Genomic DNA, 21924 nt, shown 5'->3' with positions numbered 1-21924 from the left:
TCCCTTTTTGCCATTTCTATAAACATAATTGCAGCATAAGAAACAAACTGTTGGCAATTATGATTTGTCTGGATAATCACTGTGGCTGCATGTGCCTCACTAATCACGGGCAATTACTAGCTGCATGAGATGAAAGTCTTAAACAATACGTATCACTGATGGCACAAACCTGGTGGTGTGCTCGGTTATCAATTTGTGCTTCTTTAGAGGTATCCACAACTGTAATTCAGTGTTACTGCAGATAGTCTTGTAAAAGCCTGTTTTAGTGTTTTGGCTTTTTAGTCGGTATTAAGAGCGTTTGCCCATGGAGCTGGGCCACGCAGGTAACCTTTTCCTGTTGTGTGGTTGCCGAGTATCCTTGAAAATGACTCACAAACACGCCAAAGCGTTTCTCTCCAGCCAATTCAAAAAAATCTGCTGCAGGCAAGGTCACTGGCTCTCACCTTTCAAACCTCGCTTGGAACACAATCTAATGTGTTTTACTTGAAAGGACAAATTAGGAAAAAAACAAAAAAAAACACACACGAATGGAAGGCCGCGCATCACATCTGCAGTAAGAAAGGAGGCCTCGTGACATTTTAACATCTCCAGGAATTTTTCCTTTCCTGCTCCCTGTTGATGTTACTTGGCATCCCAACGAGCAGAGAAAGACAGCAGTGATACGTGAAGGGATTCGATATTCAAAGAAACGCTTCTCGCAGACATTTGCATTAAACTGACAATAAATGAGACCTGTCTCAGGAAAGGAGGGCGATTGGGAAGTTTTCCACCTGGTGATGTCACCTGTGTGCTTTATTACCACCTCCTGGGTAAAATTTTGGAGAAATACATCACAAACTGTGGAAAACAAGGAACTGCAGTTATAAACACAACATTCTGGCATCTTAGGGATGAAATCTGGGATTGATCGCAGGAAATTTACACCTATTTACCCCGAAATAAGATGCTAGTATCAGGACAGCTACTGTACAAAAGCCTTTAACGACCAACATTTGACTCTAAGGGTGATTTCTTCATGAATATATGGTGAATCACTTTAATTACCAAAGAACTGAAGAGACGTGAAGAAATATTAAACGAAACGTGCCCGTGATTACTTGAACGGGCTCGCCCTAGCCGAGGTCATTTCAGCGGCTCGTCTTTGCTTTCAACAGGCTGCAGGTCGGGCAGCAGCGTTTAAATGGCCTGGAGCTTTCCACGGAGCTCTACAGCGCCATTAATCAGCAGGTAAATAGAGGAAGAGGCCTTTCATCAAGAGAGTTATGGCCTCTATGCACGCAAACAATGACAGTTAAAGGGTGGAACTTTTGCACCTTCGTGAATCATGAAAACGAATGAATCTAGATTTCGGTCTTTGTGTAATAAACTCACGAGATCGATCACTAATTCAACTCTGTGCCAGTTCCCCGCACGGCCGAAAGATCACAAGCTGAAGGGATCCAGTTGGTGCTTTCTGCTAATAAATGCTAAGAATCGTTTGCCTTAGCCAAAGAAAACCTATTATCTGGTAATATTCCGGAGTCAAAATCCATCTCAGTTCATTAATCGTTTGAAAACATTTATAACAAACAGCCTAATGAAGTGTGAAATCACCAAAGTGTGTGACTTCCTATTAGTATGCAAATACGTTTATTTCCTTGTTTTTTTGGTGTAGTTTACAAGAGCGGTGAACAGAATACATGTTACTGTTAATAATTTTGAGGGCTTTTTTCATTTGTTTTTCTCATTTGCCTTTTAATAAACGCTGATAAATGGTCTCTAAATGGTAAACATTTGTATTTTATAATAAGGCTACCTTCATCTTCACAAATCTCCGTCTCAAAAACAAAATTAGAGCCTCAGAGAGCAAAAATTACAGATTAGTAAACGCGGCAGTTCTGAAAACGCCATCCAGCAACTCTATCAGCTAGATTCATTATCCACTGGCTGCAGATGTCAAATCAGCAGCTGTAAAGTTAACAACAGCTGTAACTGTCGACAAGGCCGTCGATCCTTGACTGTACGATATTTAAACAGCTAAATGAAACATTTTGCAATTGAATTTGCTGCATGTGAATAACAAGGATGTGGTCATTAGGAGGCCCAACCCCAGAGAGCAGCGCCGCCGGACAGCTGGTCCCAGCTAGAACGGCCAATCATTGCACGGTAAATCATCATCGTAACGCTACAGCAATATTACAGTATCACCCTGCACAATTCACAGATAACGCTGGGGGGCTGCTCTCTCCGCGCTAGCTGTGGGGGTGGAGAAGAGGCAAGGAGGTGACAGACGTGGACGAAGCGGGGGCGGCTCAGACTGCTGGGGCCGACAGATGCATCGCCACTGACGGCTCCGTCCCCGCCGACACCAGACCACTGCTCCATCGCTGGGGCTGGCTTCAGACGACGCTCTGGGGGCAACGACTACGCCTGACCTTGACGCGTGCGCGCCACGCATGTGCACGTGTGGCATCCTGGGGTTGCGGGGGGGCCTCCTCCGGAGAGCAATGAAAGCTGATTGGAGTTAAGGCAGCGGGGCAGGCGTCCCCAGCCCAGCATCTGTTTGGATTAAAGTGAACCAAACCATCACCTGTGAAATGGAGGTGAGTGGGGGGTGGGGGGGGGGGTCAGAGACAGAGAGAAACCAGTAGAAGAGAGGAGGTTGTTGTCGGAGGGCACTGCGTGAACAAGCAGGACGTGTACGGAACAGAATGTTCATTTTAGTGGATCATTAAAGGCTGGGTGATGTCAGAGCTGGAGGGGCGCATGGACGAAACTGACCTTTGGATGAATCATTTCACGTGCGCCTGCTCCATGTTTCGCTGCCTCCAAGCTTCAGCTGAGAGGAGAAATCCCCCCCCCCCCCGTAACACGCCCACGCTCCTTCCCTCTGCCTCCTCGTCTCATCCCTCTCTTCCCATCGCTCATCGTCACCCACCGCTGAACTCACCTACCGCCTCCACCTGCCTCCAGGGAATCGTTTTCACTCTAACAACTTCAATTAACCCCACCACTCCGTGCGTGCAAAACACGCGTGCGCACGCACGCCCCGCCGCCGTCGCGCGCCCCCGCCTCCCAATCCAATATCAATCAGCGGCGCTAAGGTCATCAGACCTGAAGATCGCCGCCACATGGCTGGTTAGACCTGCCGCAGTGTGCGAACGCTGCCAGGACCAAACTTTCAGAGCCTCAACAGCCCAACTTTGACTTCTTTGCGCCAAATTCCAGATTTCCGCCGAAATTCCGGGGAGCTTTGATCCGGCTCCCCCACAATGTGCCTCATCCGCTAAAGGCCCAGAGGAAATGGGAAAATTCACGTTCGCTTCCCACTTTGATACATATATTAAGCGTTTCTGGAGGTGGTTGGCGTGAGTAATCGAGTGCACAGGTTAGCTGCGGGGGTCAAGTCTGGAGCCTCAAACCTTGGTGGGCTTCCCAGGTGTTCAGCGGTAAACAGCTTCTGGGACCTTCGGCATGTCATCAAAAGTAGCATCTGAGTTTGGGTGTCTGCGTGCCAGCGCTCCCACGAACCTGGCTGTGAATCAGCGGGAATGTGTATTAGTGTGTGTGTGTGTGATGGGGGGGATAAGTCCAAACAGATGTTGCTGAAATCAGACTTGGCTGCTGTGTGGATGCCTGCAGGCAGGAGGCTCGCGTAACCTTCCAGACTTCATCAGCATTTAGCTGGTGCGTAACAACGCCAGGCTACTGTTTTAGCAGCCGAGGCCAGGAATATAGAAAGAAAGAAATTAGAAGAGCCAGCACTCCACCTGAAGTGCGTTAATATCCTGTAATGGAGGCTGATTGTTCCCCCGCAACGGCGCGGTGACTGATTTTCCGCCATATTGTCTTTTGGAGTCCCGCTTTTTGAGACCCGCCCGCCCGGTAGCGGCTTCCATTTAAGGCCTGGTGAGAACAGGTCAGGAGGACTTCACATCCGATTAGAATCACATTTCCTGCGAGGGGGATTAAGATTGGAGGCTGAATAATAGCACAGCCGTGCACAAATGTACACGCAGACATGACTTCATTCACATCCCGTACCTCCACGACTGCTGCTGCCCCTCCTGCAGCCAGCTGAGTTCTTCCTGGCCTTATCAGCACCTAATTGCTGCTGATTGGTGTATTATTGCTCTGGTTAATCTGCCTGTGGGTGGTTAATAAAGGGGCTCCATCAGGGATGTTATCAATCGTAGGCAGACCGTGTGTGTAGAATCTGGTTGGAAGTCGGGAAGGAGGGGAAAAAAGGGAAAGAGAGCGCAGTGCTGAGAGCATGGAGGGAAAGATTTGAAGGAAAGCAGGAGGGGGAGCGAGGAAAGCACCGGGAATAAGATTGTGTGATTCCTGCTGAAAGACGAGGAAGGACAAATTAGCAAGGGGGAGATTCAGAAACTGCACAGGAGGTCGTGTTTGCGGCTCAGGGTACGTCTGTCAGGGATAAAGTGGGGTTCTGACGGAGGGCTGGATGCTGTTCTGACAGAGTGTTGAAGCTGATCTTTCTCCCACGAGGACCTTTCTGTGATTGATGTGACCCACGTTCCTCGGCCTCGCTGAAGCTGGAGGAGGCGGAGGCTGGGAGCAGCTGATTAGATTCCTCTCTATTACACGGCAAGCTGAGACGTTGAGCACTGCACCATCGACACACGCACACACACATGCACACACACCTCAGTCCCAATGCTCTGTACAATAACAGCACATTGGCAAGTGACAAGAGGAGAAGCTAACATGAGACACCTGTGCTTCTTTATCCCTCCGCAGGGGCTGAAGTGACTGAATTGGGGAAGTGGTCGTGAAATAAGTAGAGAGTTTAAAAAAAAAGAGTGGCTCTTGGACGAGGACGAGAAGACATCTTGGTTTGAAGGACATTGCTTGAGGCAAACCCAAGACTTAAAAGATGGGAGATAAATAAGGTTTCTCCTATATTTGCTTTATTTTCATCTGTCTCCAGCTCTGGTTTCCACATTAGCAGCTCCAAACACTTGAGCACTTTGAGGCCCATTAAATGGATGTTTGAACTGATGAGCTGGGAGTCATCCAGGAAACTTTAGTGAGAACAGACTCTGTAAACTCTCCCTCAAACACATGGGGGAAAACTAGCTTCAGGTTCAGGTATGAGACACTGAGACACCGAATTCCAGTGGAATGATGCTCTGGATGACGGTTCATTTAGCTATTTATTTTAGTTTAAAGTCAAAAGCTGGCGCCGGTTCTGCGGCCTACAAAAAAAAGCCTTACACTCTTCAGTGGCTCATCTGGATACACAAGCGGATGACAAACTGCGAACAAGGTCATGCTTCAGCTGGTGCTGGGATATTCTGCTGGGAGCGGGAGCCTGGGGGGGTAGGGGGGCTTCAAGGGAACAATAGATTATAGCCTCTGTTGGGTTGCCATCTACCGGTGATAGATGAGTACTGCAAGTAAACAGTTTATTGGTGAAACATCACCAAAATGGGTATAATATTCGAGACGAAAGCGCAACTCACTCAGAATAATAAATGCATACAGGCATATCGTTAAAGGTTGCATAGATCCATGATTTAATTATCACATCCACTGAGGTGCAACAAATCACTTCAATAGTATTAATTTTATTGTATTCTTGTGGGGGTGGACAGATTTTGGGGGACTGGGGGGTGATTCACATTTTACATCTGGTCTCTTCTCTGATAGAAACTGAACTATTGTAACGGAGTCCAGTCTTAATTTACATAAGTGTTTCTGAAACTCATTAAACAATGAAAAAGTCAGGCAGAACTCAAAGTAGGAATTCTTGTCCTTTAGTAATGTTAAGCAGAAAGACCTTTCATTCAACCAATGAAAGGTTTTCCCTGAAATGGTTGTGAAATTAGCTGAGGTTAACACTGCTCCTGTCAGGCTGATCTGTTACTGAACTTGCACTTTAACACAGTCATACTCAGTGCTTTTACTCCTACTAAACAGTCTTTTCACGAATTTACATTATGTGTTGTTTGTCACCACAGCAGCTGTGGTTTGCTTCAAAAATAAAACAGAGATTACAGACTAAAGGTCTGTATATAAATGATTGCTTTTACAGTTCAGACTACACGTACACGTGTTAGTTTACTCAGTTCTTTCCAGTGAGTTGGCAAAAAAATCGTTATTCCAAGATATGTTTCAATAAAATATGCTCAGTTTGGTTCAAATTGAGATGTGCTGTCAGTAGTAACATTTAGTAGCAGTTATCAAAGCAGACTGAACAGTGTTTACCCCTTTTATCAGGCCTTACTGGCAATGGCTGAAACAAATGAAAGTAGTTTGAATTTTTCTAGTTTGAACACTTCATCCAGCACTTAATGGTGCTGAAATACAGAGGCCAAACTACAGAGACTAATCCCAAATCATATGTAAATAGAACATTCTCGCAATTTTCACTTTGTAATCTTTCAACAAAAAAAAAACTGGATAGAAGAATGAAGAAAGAAATACGTTGTGTTGTAACTAAAGCACAACACTTTGGGTCCTTTGTCAGTGAAATCGGCTTTATCTAGCAGAAAATTCCTCAGGTGGGTAACAAAAAGGTCTTGTGCAACAAGCAGCGTCAGACAGTAGGGGGCAGCAAAGGAACGGTTACGTCACAACCAAGCAGCTTCAGACGAGCACTTTATCACGTAATCACGCTCACATTAAGAGATAGTACTCTCTTCCTTCCAGTTTCCTCCTCGCACTTTAACACGGCCACACTCAGTGATTTTTATTCTACTTTAACAGACTTTTCAGGAATATTAAATGTGTGTTGTTTGTCACCACGGTCGCTGTGGTTCAGATCAGAAACCATGCCATGATAATAAATAATAAACAGAGATTATAGAATAAAGGTCTCGATATAACTGACTGCACAGCCGCTTTTACAGTGGAGACTATTACTAGGTACACACCTTAGTTTACTAAGTTCTTTCAGATCGGTATTAGAATAATATTAATGACAATATTAGAATAATATGAAGAAAGAGAAGAGTACGTGTTTTGTCATGTTTTAAGAAATGATTGAGGAATTATAGGAATTTCTGAAATTATATTGAAACACGCAAGTATTTTATTATTTTTCAATTAAACCAATACTTTTATCACGAGATATAAGGCCATTACACCCAGCACCTCGTGTTTTAGCAACGTTGCATCATGATTGATATATAAACAACGTGGTTTCCCGAGAACCTTTATTGTCCCCGCCCTATAGAGCTGGTAGGAACGTGACTCGTACTTGTTTATTGTTCACACACGATTTATTTACACCCTTGTGACGTTGTGGATGTTCTGAAATGTGATCAGATGTCTCTGAGTAATGTTGAATAAGGACATTTACGTGAGGTAACAATTGACGGCGATCCTGAACAACAATTAACAATAAACTGAGCCTGGTGCAACGTGAAAATGGAATCCTCGGGGTTACATTGGGGGCAGGGGCATTACTGGGTCCTCAGACAATGGGCAGACATCTCAGGGGGGAGAAAAATCACATTTTCCTGAACGTCACCGTCGTCTGACCACCCACGTCATTAGCATATTGTTATAACATTTCACACCTGTGTGATAACCTGTCTCCTGAAGGAGGTTTTAAGAGCAGCGTGTAGGTTATAAAGACTCATCAATGGAAGGAGCCCGGATGTGAGAAACCCTCAGCGCCGCATCCTGCCTCGGACGTGACACGAGACACGCGCAGCAGTTACGCAGCCCGGGCCCCGCCCACCTTATACACCGTGACGTAACGGAGCAGACTGCCTTTAAGTAGCGGCGGGGACCGCCCCCCCGAGCACCACTGCTGCGGAGAGCCCTGTCGGAAGCAACGGACACATTCCACTCCGCGTTTCTACGCTCTCGACGGAAGCCTAAAGGTACGTTTTCTCTATTGTTCTCATCCACGGGCTTTTCAACTACACTACGAAACATTGTGCCCCCGTCCAGGGCAGTCTCCTCTCTTTTGTCGGGGGGCTATAACAACTCAGTGCGCATTTTATGACACAGTGAGGGGCGAGTCGCTGCCCGGCACGGACAGTTGATTCTCAACGGCACCTGCTTCCGTTTTTTCGTTATAGTTATGGGATGGAATTGTTCTGTACTTAGTAGTGAATCGTCGCAAGCAAAAGCAACAGGCTGTATGGTGGCATGGTAGGCCCTTACTTTTTTTTAATCGAACATTTCCCCACAGAATTGCAAAACAAAATCAAAAACCGTAAATACGCCTATTTGCAGATGATAATCTCCTGCACAGCATCAGCAAAACGCACTGGATAGGAAATATCCAAATGTAGATTATTATGAGAACCTCTGTGATATCGCTGCATCACGCCGTCTGTAGCGCAGTGTTACGCAACGTCTACCCCAGCTGCCCCCCGCTGCCATGGCAACCACCCTGTGTCGTGAATGTACCTGGCACAGGAAATGCACACCAGGCTTTGTGATACGGATGTCTGCATTCTCTAGATAGAAGGAGCGACCTGTTTTATTGCCACATGTAAAGTTCCGACTAATTGACCTAGTTCGGTTTCTTGTAAAATACCAACCAAGCCTCAACCCAAACACTTCTATCCTGTTGTGTTGGGGATGATCTGACCACTCACATCTGACTCAAACTAATAATCAAATATCTCTAGTGTAGTTTTGATGGTTTATGTCATCTAATCCTCAACATAATTTAAAGTGTGTGTAGGTCAAATGGTCACTGAAATGTCCTTAGCTGTGCTATCTGACTCCTGAACACGTTCTCTAATCAAATTATAGGCAAATGTCACTCTCTAATGGAGAATAATAATACAAGCCTGTATCTCGCCTGTATCTTAGTTTTCAGCTATCTTGAGATTAAAAATTCCTAACCTAATTGTTCCTGCTCCTTCAAATCTGAATATAATCCTTATTAAACGGTCCGCGACTGCGCTGCCATGTACAGTACACCTCTCATTTGTCCAGTGAGAATTTGTAATAACCTTTAATCGCAATCTAACAGAGGGTCTTGTGTGCCGCAAAGAATAACCTCGGGTTCGGGATCTGGTACGCAGGGAGCTTGTCGTTTTGAGAAATAATTGGACGAGGGTTACGACTCCCACTACTGTGTGTAGACCTGCCGTAGTGATAGGTCTTACCCCGTCCTCTTATGGGAGTTATTACTGTGTTATTAATTGCCTTTGGCAGCCCTCTGTGCCGCCTGGCTGGTGCGTTGTCATTGTGAGTGTACACTCACACGACGGTCAGGAAGCAGGAAACCCTCCCTTCTGATGTCTCATAGCAATGGGCTGCGCGGTGCAGACGGACCGTAGTAGTTTCCAAGTCAGGGGTTGCCGTGGTGACTCTGAGAGGTCCTGTGAAGCGCCCACGGACCCAGATCCATTTATGGAAATAAACTTGGCGGAGAGCACGGGGTCTGTCTGCAGCTGCCTGTTGCGTTTGACAGAGGAGGAGTTTCTGAGGTAGAGGAAGGGAATTTACAAAGATCGTGACTCAAAAAGGGGAATCTCACTTTTACTCATTTTCTGACGCAAGAGAGGTGACACACACTTTCCCAATTCTTTTTTTTAAAAACCCACCCTTCCCATACACTTACACCCCCCACTCACATCTGTTATCTCATCTGTCACTCTTCTTTTGTTTGCCCTCCCCCCTCTTTCACACCTTTTTGTTTCCCCAGTATGCACATTTCTTTTGACTTTCTCAATGACTATGAATTGGAGGTCCCCCCCCTTTGACCCCCTGTGGCCTTTTCCCATGAACAGATGTCCACCAAGGAGAAACTGATCAGCCATGTGATGAAGGAGCAGCCAATCGGCTGCCAGAACAAGGTGACGGTGGTGGGTGTCGGCATGGTCGGCATGGCCTCTGCCATCAGCATACTGCTCAAGGTGAGAGGAAACAAAAGACACATGATGGTGGAGAAGTTAGGAGGGATAAGAGGGTTGTTGACCCACTTGTCCATATCAGGAAGAATAAACAGTAAATAGTAATAAGAAGAAGTACAGCAGATTACAGCATCCAAGATAAATTGGCACTAGTTATTGAATAACTGGCAAAGTAAATACAAGTGAGTTAGCAGATCCAGAAGGTTTGTCAGTTCATTTGGAGAATAATGTGAATAATTGAGCTCTGCTGACTCTTAAACGAGCTTCAGCAATGCTTGATAGAGATTACGATTCCACACACCAGGTGAGGAAACGCGGCTTTTCCGATACATTCCGAGCTGGACCGGGGGCAGCATGGGAACATGGGGAACCAGGTCAGAGGTGCTGTTTATTCAATGCGGAGGTGAAAGGGGTGGGTTTTTTTCAGCTCAGCCCGGCCTCAGTGTAGTTTTGGCAGGACGTAGTTCCACTATGACACATTAAATAAAAGTCGCCCGATTGACTTACTGTTGTTTTTTTTGTGCGTGTGTAACCAGGACCTGTGCGATGAGCTGGCCCTGGTTGACGTAATGGAGGACAAGCTGAAAGGAGAAGCCATGGACCTGCAACACGGATCGCTCTTCCTCAAGACGCACAAGATCGTGGCCGACAAAGGTGAAACTTTGCTTTCCTCTTTGTGTCGCACCCCGTAGAAGATGAGTGTGTTTTGCCTCGACTACATCCGAGAATCTGTCCGTTTTGCAGACTACAGCGTCACCGCTAATTCCAAGGTGGTGGTGGTGACGGCCGGAGCTCGCCAGCAGGAGGGCGAGAGCCGTCTCAACCTGGTTCAGCGCAACGTCAACATCTTCAAGTTCATCATCCCTAACATTGTCAAATACAGTCCCAACTGCATCCTGATGGTGGTCTCCAACCCAGGTTAGTAGCTCGGTGGAGCGGCGAGCACCCGTCAGCAATGTGCCAATGTCTCACCTTGTCCTCTGTCCGCCCCAGTGGACATTCTGACCTACGTGGCCTGGAAGCTGAGCGGTTTCCCTCGTCACCGCGTCATTGGCTCCGGAACCAACCTGGACTCTGCCCGTTTCCGTCACCTCATGGGAGAGAAGCTCAACCTCCACCCCTCCAGCTGCCATGGCTGGATCATCGGAGAGCACGGAGACTCCAGCGGTATGAAGCTGCCACTAAAAATAGCACCTCCTGCCTGGCCCCCGATGTAGATCAGTGGTTTGGAGTTTTATCTTATAACAACGGTGGCTGAAAATAGCATCGTATGCTATGCGGTGCGCCGTAGGAGTTGCTGCTGCGTGCGGTGTATAGAAACATGTCTCTCTGCGTCCTCCAGTGCCCGTGTGGAGCGGAGTGAATGTTGCTGGAGTTTCTCTTCAAAGTCTCAACCCAAAAATGGGCACCGAGGGCGACAGTGAGAACTGGAAGGACGTCCATAAGAAGGTGGTGGACGGGTGAGTGCTATTTGCTTCGTGGTAATCTGCAACGCCCGGCTAGCTTCGTGGTGTGCGCCGTTGTTGTTCGGGGAAAAGGTTTCGCTTCACTGGGGAGCATCAGCGTGCCAACTACTTGCCTAACCTGCACGCTATGGTGGTTTCATTTGTTATTGCGGGTCCGCCTGAATGCGCACCGCTACCGACGTTTGTGGGAACGCAGAACACTAAACGAAAAGTAAAAACATTTCTATTTCTGGTGACAACGTTGTCATGTAAACGTGGTCCAGCAGAGACATAGAGGAGCTCCTTAGCCCCCGTGTGGTATTTAACCAGCCCAGTGAGCCACACACACACACACACACACACACACTCTATATGCAGGACTCAGTAGAAACTGCTTCCAAATAATAGGTGTGCTACTTCCTGCAAGCCTACCCTGCTGCAACTGCTGCTCATAACACACCCCAGTTTTTGTTTTGATAGGTGTGTGATAGATGTGAAACAATGCAGTGTGTATTATGCCCTGTACTTGATATCAATCAGTTGTGGCATGAGCTGTCCATTTTTAATATCTGAAGAAACCTTGATCAGGACCAGGCTCACTAGATCAAAGAAGTGAGTGCTAACCTGTAGCTGCATGTGAAGGTTGCACAACCTGCACACAGACCTGTGTGTGTGTGTGTGTGTGTGCATTTAAAAAAAACTGATATTGGCTGATTTGAATCAAACAGATTTCTTTGAAAGAAATTTTTAATTATTTATTTATTTTTAACTCGTCAGTTGTGTTTCTGCAGGCTGTTTCCACAGAGGTCTCATCAGGCCATTGATCAATGTGCCTGCACAGGCACGCACACATGCAAATCAGCGGCGCTCTTTAATATTTGGAGCATTTTTCCAGGCAATCCTTGACATCACTCTTTTATTTACCTGCCCGTGGGTGGGTCTTGCCATTCCTCAGTGACTGTAGGGAGGTCAGCCATGTGCAGCACAATAGTCCATTTATCAGAATGTTGGCAAAGGTTTCAGGTATGAAAGAGGGGGCAAGACAAAGGGCGACGTCTTACCACACTGTGGGCAAATATCCCTTTTGAAAGGACGTTTTCATTCTTTTTAGATAACTTAGACAATGTCGTTTCTCAAGATTGCGCTTATTTTTTATTCGATTTCCCTGCGCGCCTCACTCAGCACACTTTCCTCAGGTTCAAGCAGAAACACTTCCATGAGTGTGTGTGTGTTTGTGAACCGCAGGGCCTACGAGGTCATCAAGCTGAAGGGCTACACTTCCTGGGCCATCGGCATGTCTGTGGCCGACCTGGTGGAAAGCATCACAAAGAACCTACACAAAGTGCACCCCGTATCCACGCTGGTCCAGGTGAGGCCACGAGGAGGTGCCGCCCTTTTCCACGGGCAGCCGATCGTACGCGACACTCACGACCGTCTGCTCTCGCCTTTCAGGGCTTGCACGGAGTGAAGGACGAGGTCTTCCTGAGCATCCCCTCCGTCCTGGGCAACAGCGGCCTGACCGACGTGATCCACATGACGCTGAAGCCCGAAGAGGAGAAGCAGCTGGTGAAGAGCGCCGAGACCCTGTGGGGCGTCCAGAAAGAGCTCACTATGTGAGGAGCACACCTGTGACCCCCTCAAGTCCGCCCAGAACGTCCCATCGTCACCACGTGCTCGCTCTCCCTCCCTCTCTCTCCCTCTGTGTTCGTAGCTAAAAGGTTCTCCCAGTCTCATCCAGCGAGGCAGATGTTGAGTTTAAACCACTGCTCAGACCTTATATGACTCATATTTCGACATTTTAGATGTTTGGAGAGAGGGAGGACTGTATGTTGTCTGCAAAGGAAACGTAAGGCCTTTACAATCTACACACCCTCCACGTACTGTATGTTATCGTACACTGTTGTGTGCACGCGTGTCTGTAGTCTGTATTTGTGTATTCTGTGATTGTTGCCAGTTGTATTTTTTCCACTTGGTGATCTCTTTATTTTATTTTTTATCTTTTGAGTAAAATGGAGACATTCCATTCTAGTGGAGGCCTTCGGATCTCCCTGCAGTCCCAACAGCGCTGCCGTAGACACGTTATACCAAAGTACCTTATCGTGTCATGAAATAACCACACTCCTTAACGTACTGTTTAAGCCTTTAAGACAAACCCAGCCACAAGTGCACTGAAAGAATATATTATATGTTAAGGACTAGGTGGGACTTTCAAAGACTTGTCATAACTTTTCAAGATAAGATAAGATAAGAGAGCCAATGGAAAAGAGTCAGCTACAATCGTGACCTATTGTCTTGTTATGAATCATACCAGAAGGTAACAATCCTGAAGGTGTTTGTACGCACACCCTCAGAGGGTTTTGTATTTATTTTATTCGAGAGTCTAAGGAAAAAGGACAACCAATAATGCTGGTATTATTTTTAACTTATTACCGTAGTATTACAATCTATTTATGTATTGTTACAACACGGTCGGGCTCACGGAAGAATTGTACCTGTTACTAACATCGAATAAATCTGCCAGGATACTGATACAGCTCCGTCCTTTGTCCCTTCGTGTGTTTGTCCATCAGGAGGCAGCTGCTGCTCATTCTGCCGACTCAGCTACTGTCAGTGCACAAAAACAGGCCAATGTGAGGCCCGTTGCACCGTTTGCATAAGCATTACATTTATTACACCTGAGATACACCCAATTCAGACAGTAGTTTTATCTTGGGAGGTTCGGGAAAACAACGATTTACCGAGGTGCACTTTTTTTTTAATCTCGGGAGAAACAGGGATAACATTTAAATAAAAGAGAATTCATGTGTGTGGTTTATACATAATCCACAAGACTTTTTACTACTTCTTCTGTCCTACATGGCCCATCAAAATCCAAAACTAGAAATGCTGATAGCACCGCGTCATCCCAGTACACAACCTGTAGGTCCCAGAATATTTAAAAAGCAAATGGAACCTGAGGCCTTCATCTCCTCTCCTGGTCTAACTTGTAGGTCCACTGTTGTGTAGTGCTGCACTTATCCCTGTGTGTTTATCACACACTCATGGTGCACTGACATCCGACGCCACTGACCTCCCTCAGTTCTACACCTCCGTGTAAACAACATGCAAAATACAGAAGAACCATAAGACAACTTCTGATTTATTTCGCAATGATACATTAATCTGAATATAAAACAACTGGAGCTCTATGGAGGCATGAAGAACAAACAAGAAGAAGAACAACATAATAGTGTTCCGAAGACAATTAAAAGTGCATTTAGTAAAAGACTAACTCAGATAACAGGACAGGTGGAAGCTGGAGCTTCAACTTGAGCCCACACATTAACGTGTCTCTCAAAAACGCTGTGGGTCAGTACAGGTCACTCAGGCCGGCTGTTTTTCGGGCTTTTTGCATCAGGGCGCGAAGCTGGAACTGCTTCCTGGACAGGAGACGTACGTGCTGCAACGAGAGACAACCGGTCAAACTCCTGTTTGGATGTGCCAACATATTTGCATATTTAGTGGTTTGTTTTAGGCTCCAAACCAACACAACAACACAACTCTCACGCTGTGCTGGCTCAGAGATCAGCAGCAGCAGCTCGAGGCTGTGTTCTCGTGTTACCTTCAGGAACACCTCCAGGTCTATCACACCCCTGCGCAAGGCCTCTCCAAGATAAAAGATTGTGTCTTCAATTGCGTTTTCCTCAGCATACAGGTTCAAGATCTGTTTGTAGAGTGGTGCTGTGGGCATGATGATGTCATCGATGTCATTGTTCTCCGTCTGGTTCTCCATCTTCTCCAAGGCCTCGCTCAGCTCCTCATCCTTTTTCTTCAGTAGCTCAATATTACGGTCAACATCAGCCTGTTGAGAAAAATGGTTAAAGAGAAGAAAGGAAGTAAAAAGAGAATACCGGTAATGTAAAAACAAGAACCAAAACGAGCGGGCATCTCACCACTTCCTGGTCCAGTCTTGATACCATCTCTTCCAGTTTCTGGTGTCCCTTTTTGAGGTCCTCCTCTGTTCTCTTCAGAGCATCCAGCTCTGCTTGGGCTCTGTCCATTTCCTCTTTCATTCTCCAGCGAAGCTTGTCACTCACAGCTGAGATCAGAGAAGCGCGGATGGTGTCCTCTCCAATGGTGCCATCTCTGTTTGGCCCTTTAACAGGAAGATGATAAAACAAGGTCAATATCACTATAAAATAAGTGTCACAGCGTCACTCAATGAACAAACCACCCTAGTGTGCGTCAAACAGGTGGATAATCCTGTTACTGCTTTTCAAAGTAAAGATGTTTGGTCTATAGATATACAGTATATTTATTATACAGAAATAATAAATTCAAATATTACCAATGAGCTGCTTAGTGGCTTTTTACAAGAGCTTGTCATGAACTGCTCCCTGGTTGATATGGGAGGGTGTGAGTGCCCTAAAGATTCCAGGCGTGTCCCACAGACTTTATTAGCCTTAGGTGCATGATAACAGCTAAGTGTGTTCTCAAGAGCATGCAGGAATAATTGAATTCTCCTCTAAAGGGCATCAGAATCAAAGATTGGGCTTTCTTATTTTTAACAATTTCTTTTTTGTTATACAAATAATCAGTGGTCCAGCTGCTCTGAGTGCATCAAAGTTAAAAATACACCCTCCCCCACATGGGGGAGCATACCTCCTGACTCCCAGATGTCTTGGGGCTACAGACTCATGGAGCCCAGAAACACTACTTCCTGGATCATAACAGCGGTTCACTTTTAGTGCTGGAGGCCTTCTTAACGTTAAGGTATCCAAAATATTAAATCAGGTAAACATTCTTACAAAGGAAAAAACCCAAATACCAGTTTACATAAGTGAAAATACACAGAGGGTGTCTCATGCCATGTTCTATCTGGAGTCAGCAGCAACACAAATGTCAGAGTTGATGCCTCGGTGGGATGTGGGTGGGCCAGCCCTCCTGATTTACTAAATATAGCAGACCCCTCCGCGTACACCAGTGTCGGACCACAATTACACTGGTCAGAGCTGATGATGGGACAGCAGATGGATTACAAATCACTGGTCTGCCTTTGTGACAGGTTACTGTTCCCATCCTAAATATAAAATTAAACCTATGAAGTGCAGGCTGTGAGAGCTTTTGGGAGGGGGGGAGGTGTTCTTTCCCTTCAGGTCCATCACACCCTCTGGCCTTTAAATGCTCCCTACTCAAATGACACTAATGACCTTTTACTGGTGGCATGGCGCACCATCCAGGGTCACACAGGTTAAAGGATTTTAGATTAAAAGGTCAACCTTTATGGGACACAATAAACTATAAACCACAGACAGATGGAAACATTCTATCTGAATCTGAGTTAAATGTTTAAATTTAACCAACTCGTCCATCCAGTGTTACTTGATTTAATCTGTATGTAGTAAAAAAAAAAAAAGGGTGGGATTTTAACCTTACAAATGAACTCAGGCCAGAGTAGAGGAAGCATTAATGAATGTGATACCTACCCACTGTGGAAACTGGGTTCTGGGTGGGATAGTGTGCAGTTCCACCACTTGCTGGGTAAGTGTTACCCCCTGGATACTGATATCCTTGGTAGCCTCTGAAAATGATAGGCAACAATCATTAAAAAACAAACATCCATGATAAAATGGCAATGGTCAATGCGACTGTAACTGCTCTATTTATCTGTTTAAAAATAGAGACCAAAGACAGCGCTCAAAAACCTGAATGACAAGTTTTTCATGTCACTTGGACTTGTTTGAACTCTCTTTACATGAAAGCTGAACTCTAAGAGTTAAATACATATCAGTTGCAATAACAGCACAATTCTGAAAGGCATTGATAACATCATCTTAGCATCCAACATACCCTGGGTTTGGATTTGGGCCGTAGGACGACACTGCAGGCATTCCAGGCATGTAAGAAGCTGTGACATAGGAAAAATAATCAAACTGATTAAACTACAATTTGCGCTATGCAGGTGTGTCAAAAATTCCATCCTAAACTCACTAAACAAAAATCAAAAATTGACACATAAGAGTAGCATACAATCTAGTCACTGCACCTTTCTTTTGTACTGAAATATTTTTCAGTATTTGTGTCGGGGGGCTTTAGTTCAGAACTAAAGTGTTTATAGAAGCAGGTTAAAACATGTTTCGTCACTCAGGAATTTTCGGTTCAGGTTTTTTCTGTTCCGTATTTTGTGTCAGAGCGCCCCCTCGAGGCCAAGTAAATAAACGCAACATTTCAAAATATTGGAAACATTTTCCAAACCGTGGAAATCACCCATCATTAACTAATGGCACGATCATTCACTGGAGGCAGCTTGCAGCGTCCAGTTAAATTTTAGTGTGTGTATAAAGATCCAGGGGCAATAAGTAAGTGTAAACTTCACACAGATAGGCTGTGTGAATCAAAGCGAGACCCTTGTGTCTGCGAGGCAACTGTGATTTAAAAAAGGTCATCATGTCTTGGGCACTTACCGTTAGGAGTCCCAGTAGCTTGGAAGGCTTGGTATGGGGGCTGCGTGGTGGGACGAGAAAACACGGGAGGTTCTTCTCCGAACACCACGATCATCACCTGAATCAGACCATAGAGGTCTGAGTGAGGCTGTAAGAAAAAACACTTCATCACAAACTGGCAAAAGGGACAACAAATATTTCCTTGCTAATTTTATTTTCAATATTTTTTTCCACAGCTTCACAATCCACACAATGACACTCTAAACATGAACAAATAAAATCTTGGACTTACGTGTTTCCACTCGTGTAAATAGGGTAGGTATATCTTTCCATTGGCATCAATGTGCTTCCCAGTTTTAATCATCATTGCACTCGTAGGTTTGACAAAACATATGGGGGGGTTGTACGGATATGTATCCAGCAGCCACAGACACACTGGGATGTTGTAGACGTTACCTTGAAGCAGACCAGAGACACAATTGTTATGTCTGTTCAATTGCAAATCAAACAAAATAGGTGACATGCAGGCATGTTAGAATTGCATAATAAGAATAACAGAATTAATTTGATCACCATCGTAGACATATTTATTACCTCTGTAGCTCACTGGAATAGTCCCTGCCAAACTCACCAGGTCTCTGGAGTTCCCATCATTGAACACTGAAACAGATGCAGAGCAAGTTAAAAACACGACTGCAAGTAAGTTGAAACTAAACCTAAAACCAACACTTGCCATTAAAGTGGGGGGAAAAAGGGATGGGTTGTGTTTTTTTACCATAAGCGTCCATAACTGGCTTCAAGTCCTTGTACTGGGAGATGACGTTGGTTATCTCACGAACTGTGAGATCTCTGTATTTATATTGCTGGATAATGAAGAAGAGAGTACATATGTCATTATTGATAGCCGATTTAAGAAAAAATAAACTATTTCATAAGAATGGTATCTCAACACATAAATTAAACTTGACCGCTTGAGATTTCGTTAAGATTTAATCTTGTGATGTTGACCTGCCTTGAAAATACTGTCACATAAAGATTAACGAAAAATAAGACATTTCACTTGAACCTATCACAGACAGCGAGAAACCCATGTAATGTTCGACACAATTTATTAATAAACTACTTACTGGTAGTAAAGGAATGATCGAAGGTAAGACCAAACCAGGCCATATAACATGTTTATGTGCTAACTAAGTAGCTAATGGTTTCAAGTTTAACGTCGTATACATGAGCTGCTCCTTCAACAGACGAACCGCAAACTTACCTTTAGCATCTTTTTCAGGGCACCTTCGTTTACAACTGCCATGATTTGAGGGTCCTTTGAATAACTCCTTTTATTTAAATGCGAGAACTGCTGACGTTCACGCCAGCGCTATGGGCAGCTCACACAGGCTAATGCGAGCTAGGACAGCTTCAATGCTAGGCTACAGTTAGCCCCCTCCCGGGACCGGAACTAACTATGACACTGTACTATGTCTTTATTCCGGAATAAAACGCGATTGCCTTCTGGGTTGGGGACCGAGGTCTAGCAAAAGGATAAATGAAATTGATCAAGTTAAGCACTTGACCACTAATCTCAACAATTGCCCAAAGCAAACACTCGACAAAGATATTTCCGGGTACAACACCTGACCACTTCCGGTGCGTACGCGTGGCATGTCACACGCTGTCGTGGGCATAGTACAGTACTACTACTACTACTACTACTACTAATAATAATAATAATAATAATAATAATAATAATAATAGTGATGATGATAATAATAATAATATGTACCTTTGCTTCACACTCTGAACAAATATACTAGAAACCACATCTGTTTTTATGGAACACAGATATGCTAAATGCTTGAGAAGCTGCAACAATGTTCCCTGTGAACATCAGCTCCAAAAGGTAACTTGAGATGGCTGACCAACCATTCAAAGTTGTAAAGAGGCCATACTCCACAAAGGCTTTCTGGGAACTCCACACCCTGTAGAGGCAGAAAGCAATACATAAACATAGTTCTCGGGACAAGGAAGTCATCTCTCTGGCAATATCAGACAACATATCATATCATCTAATTGACCTTTGTTTCTACATCTGCCTATTCTTTTTAACAGGCAGTACATGCATACAAAACTATGATTATATTTTGGTGTAACTCCATAGTAATGTCTTTGTCTCAAATATAAGGTTATCAAAGTGCTACTGCTTTTCATGTAAAAGGGTTTTTATTGAGACATTCCTAATATTAAGCACATTTTAGTGGAAAAGTTTATCTTCACAAACTGACATAGTAATAGAGGCTTTCATACAAAAAATCTTTATTTTGCAATTTAAAAAGCATTTACAAAGCTGGTATCATTCTTTTTTTTTTAAAACAAACAAAAAAACAACAACAAGTAAGATATTTACATCATGAGTAGGCTGTTATCTGACGTTACTGATTAAACAAATCTAAAAAAGTGGATCACTGTCAGTTTGCACAGGATATAAAATGTCTTCGCTTGACTTTTGCAACTTTAACAACTGGTTTCATTCCCTCGACAGGAAAGTTCATCAGCCTCTGTGGGAAAGGAGAGATACAAACTTCCATCTGGCCAGGACCGAACCTCTGAATGTCTGTGGAACTGCAGAAAACCTAAATCAAGAAGCACAAAAGGTCTCATCAATCAGCAGCTGTTGCTGTAACACAATTAATACTTTATAATAAGGCTTTATAATATATGGATACCAGTGTAAGAACATTTTAAAGTGGGAATTTGACTTTAAATAACGACTTTAATCAGTCGTGAATAAAAACATGCGGCTGCATTTTGCACTATTCTGTGTCAACCAAGGAGCTCAACTAATGCCTACCATCAGACTGGTTATAATGGGACAGAGAGGGTAAATTAACTGGTTATAGTGGGACAGGGAGGATAAATAAACTGGTTATAGTGGGACAGGGAGGATAAATAAACTGGTTATAGTGGGACAGAGAGGATACAGAGACTGGTTATTGTGGGACAGAGACCTAGAGGGACTGGTTATAATGGGAGAGAGTGGTACCTACAGGACTCTTGAACAGGCTCCCGAAAAGGCTTCATACATAATGGTGGAGTGTCTTCAAACAGGGAGATCATCACCTGCAGCAGGCTGACGAGGTCACAGATATCCTGGCAGAGAAGACAGAGGTCACACCAGAGAAGTACGGAGCTACACTGCAACTGTCGTTCATACTTACAGGACTCCACTCATCCAGGTACTTTAGGAGCACTTCACCATTGCTAGTGATATTCTTACTCTGCATGATCATCATCTCAGGTGTGGGTTTGATGTAGCAGAGAGGACAAGTCTGAGGGTAACTCTCCTCCAACCACACACACACCGGGATGTTGTAGGTCTTACCTGATTGAGGAACAGTGGAAAAACATGTTTTAAGTCAACTCTGACCATTCCACTATCCGAATCACAGAAGCAGAGGGTAAGTCCTTTTTACCATCATACGCCACTGGAATGGTTCCGGTTAGGCTCATTAGGTTTTTGGTGGTCCCGTCATTGTAAACTGTGACAAAAGGGCGACCATCAGGATTAAATGCACTTTTTCAGTTTCACACTTAACATCTCTTCAGGGTTTTGTTCTGTTTTTACCATATTTGTCCACCACAGGCTGGAGGTCTTTGTAGTGAAACACTGCAGCCTTTATTTCACGGGACACATATTTGTGCACGTATGCCTTATGAAAATAAAAGAATATTTAGAGCATATGAGGACACTGTTGTAAGATGACGAGGGGGTCTTACCTTTGGAAGCATTTTCTGGATCGTGTTCTTGTAGAATGACATGATTCACCCAGGAAGAAAATCTCCCCCACCGATCTCTCACTTTATATTCTCTAAATTGTTAACGCTCAGTAACCTGGAAGTTTCCTCTGTCTGGTCAGGGTTTGCGTGTTTGCTTCTTTCATTACTGGTTTATGATCCTCACAGACCAATGACAGAAGAGCCTCCCATTTATGCAAATCAGGTGTCCTGAAAATTAAGTAGGACATGTGTCTTAAACAGACAGGAAAGTAAATAAATCAGTCAACAATTTCATTTTATTTCTAAAAATATAAATCTCTATTGAACTGGAACAAATCTGTACATCTGTCAGGATTTACAATTAAAATTTGAAGTCACGTGTAAATCCTAAAATTTAAAAAATAAATAGAAGTGACCTTTTTTTTTTACGTTTTACCGGAACAAAATTAGGTTAATATC

At 44.4% G+C, this 21924-nt stretch overlaps 3 protein-coding genes across 4 annotated transcripts; 1 reads left to right on the top strand and 2 right to left on the bottom strand.

Moving 5' to 3' along the window:
- Positions 1–7683: 7683 nt before the first annotated feature.
- ldha (lactate dehydrogenase A4) lies at positions 7684–13813 on the top strand. The gene is made up of 8 exons (XM_003967364.3): positions 7684–7835; positions 9708–9833; positions 10367–10484; positions 10575–10748; positions 10824–10997; positions 11173–11290; positions 12521–12644; positions 12728–13813. The coding sequence occupies exons 2-8, from the start codon at positions 9708–9710 to the stop codon at positions 12890–12892; spliced, it is 999 nt and encodes a 332-aa protein (XP_003967413.1). The 5' UTR covers positions 7684–7835; the 3' UTR covers positions 12893–13813.
- A 580-nt stretch (positions 13814–14393) lies between these two features.
- tsg101a (tumor susceptibility 101a) lies at positions 14394–19335 on the bottom strand. Of its 2 annotated transcripts, none has more exons than XM_029841301.1 (10): positions 18962–19335; positions 18431–18560; positions 18292–18357; positions 17990–18153; positions 17719–17845; positions 17105–17162; positions 16741–16835; positions 15208–15410; positions 14877–15116; positions 14394–14714 (listed from the first exon to the last, which is right to left on the bottom strand). In XM_029841301.1, exons 1-10 carry the CDS (start codon positions 19001–19003, stop codon positions 14625–14627), a joined length of 1215 nt encoding a protein of 404 aa, XP_029697161.1. In that variant the 5' UTR covers positions 19004–19335; the 3' UTR covers positions 14394–14624. The 2 variants fall into 2 exon arrangements, with proteins under 2 accessions (XP_029697161.1, XP_003967414.1); XM_003967365.3 differs by having other exon boundaries at positions 14401–14714; positions 18473–18560; positions 18962–19334.
- A 628-nt stretch (positions 19336–19963) lies between these two features.
- On the bottom strand, positions 19964–21630 carry LOC101068384 (tumor susceptibility gene 101 protein). Its single transcript, XM_003967401.3, has 6 exons — positions 21466–21630; positions 21314–21398; positions 21162–21227; positions 20907–21070; positions 20736–20838; positions 19964–20321 (listed from the first exon to the last, which is right to left on the bottom strand). The coding sequence occupies exons 1-6, from the start codon at positions 21505–21507 to the stop codon at positions 20203–20205; spliced, it is 579 nt and encodes a 192-aa protein (XP_003967450.2). The 5' UTR covers positions 21508–21630; the 3' UTR covers positions 19964–20202.
- Positions 21631–21924: the final 294 nt, after the last annotated feature.

The sequence above is a fragment of the Takifugu rubripes genome, chromosome 9 (genome assembly GCF_901000725.2).
Source record: "Takifugu rubripes chromosome 9, fTakRub1.2, whole genome shotgun sequence".
In the NCBI taxonomy this organism is placed as follows: Eukaryota; Metazoa; Chordata; class Actinopteri; order Tetraodontiformes; family Tetraodontidae; genus Takifugu; species Takifugu rubripes.
Note: the sequence above shows the minus strand (reverse complement) of the source record. Positions and strands in the feature narration are given on the sequence as shown.

Coding starts and splice junctions, on each gene's coding strand:
- tsg101a (XM_029841301.1), bottom strand. CDS start 19,003: ATGGCAGTTGTAAACGAAGGTGCCCTGAAAAAGATGCTAAAG. Junction 15,117..15,207: donor CAAGACTGGACCAGGAAGTG/GTGAGATGCCCG, acceptor TTTTCTCAACAG/GCTGATGTTGACCGTAATAT. Junction 14,715..14,876: donor ACCTGGAGGTGTTCCTGAAG/GTAACACGAGAA, acceptor CTCTCGTTGCAG/CACGTACGTCTCCTGTCCAG.
- ldha (XM_003967364.3), top strand. CDS start 9,708: ATGTCCACCAAGGAGAAACTGATCAGCCATGTGATGAAGGAGCAGCCA. Junction 11,291..12,520: donor CATAAGAAGGTGGTGGACGG/GTGAGTGCTATT, acceptor TGTGAACCGCAG/GGCCTACGAGGTCATCAAGC. Junction 12,645..12,727: donor CCGTATCCACGCTGGTCCAG/GTGAGGCCACGA, acceptor CTCGCCTTTCAG/GGCTTGCACGGAGTGAAGGA.
- LOC101068384 (XM_003967401.3), bottom strand. CDS start 21,507: ATGTCATTCTACAAGAACACGATCCAGAAAATGCTTCCAAAG. Junction 21,228..21,313: donor GCCTGTGGTGGACAAATATG/GTAAAAACAGAA, acceptor CTTTTGTCACAG/TTTACAATGACGGGACCACC. Junction 21,071..21,161: donor CATTCCAGTGGCGTATGATG/GTAAAAAGGACT, acceptor TTCCTCAATCAG/GTAAGACCTACAACATCCCG.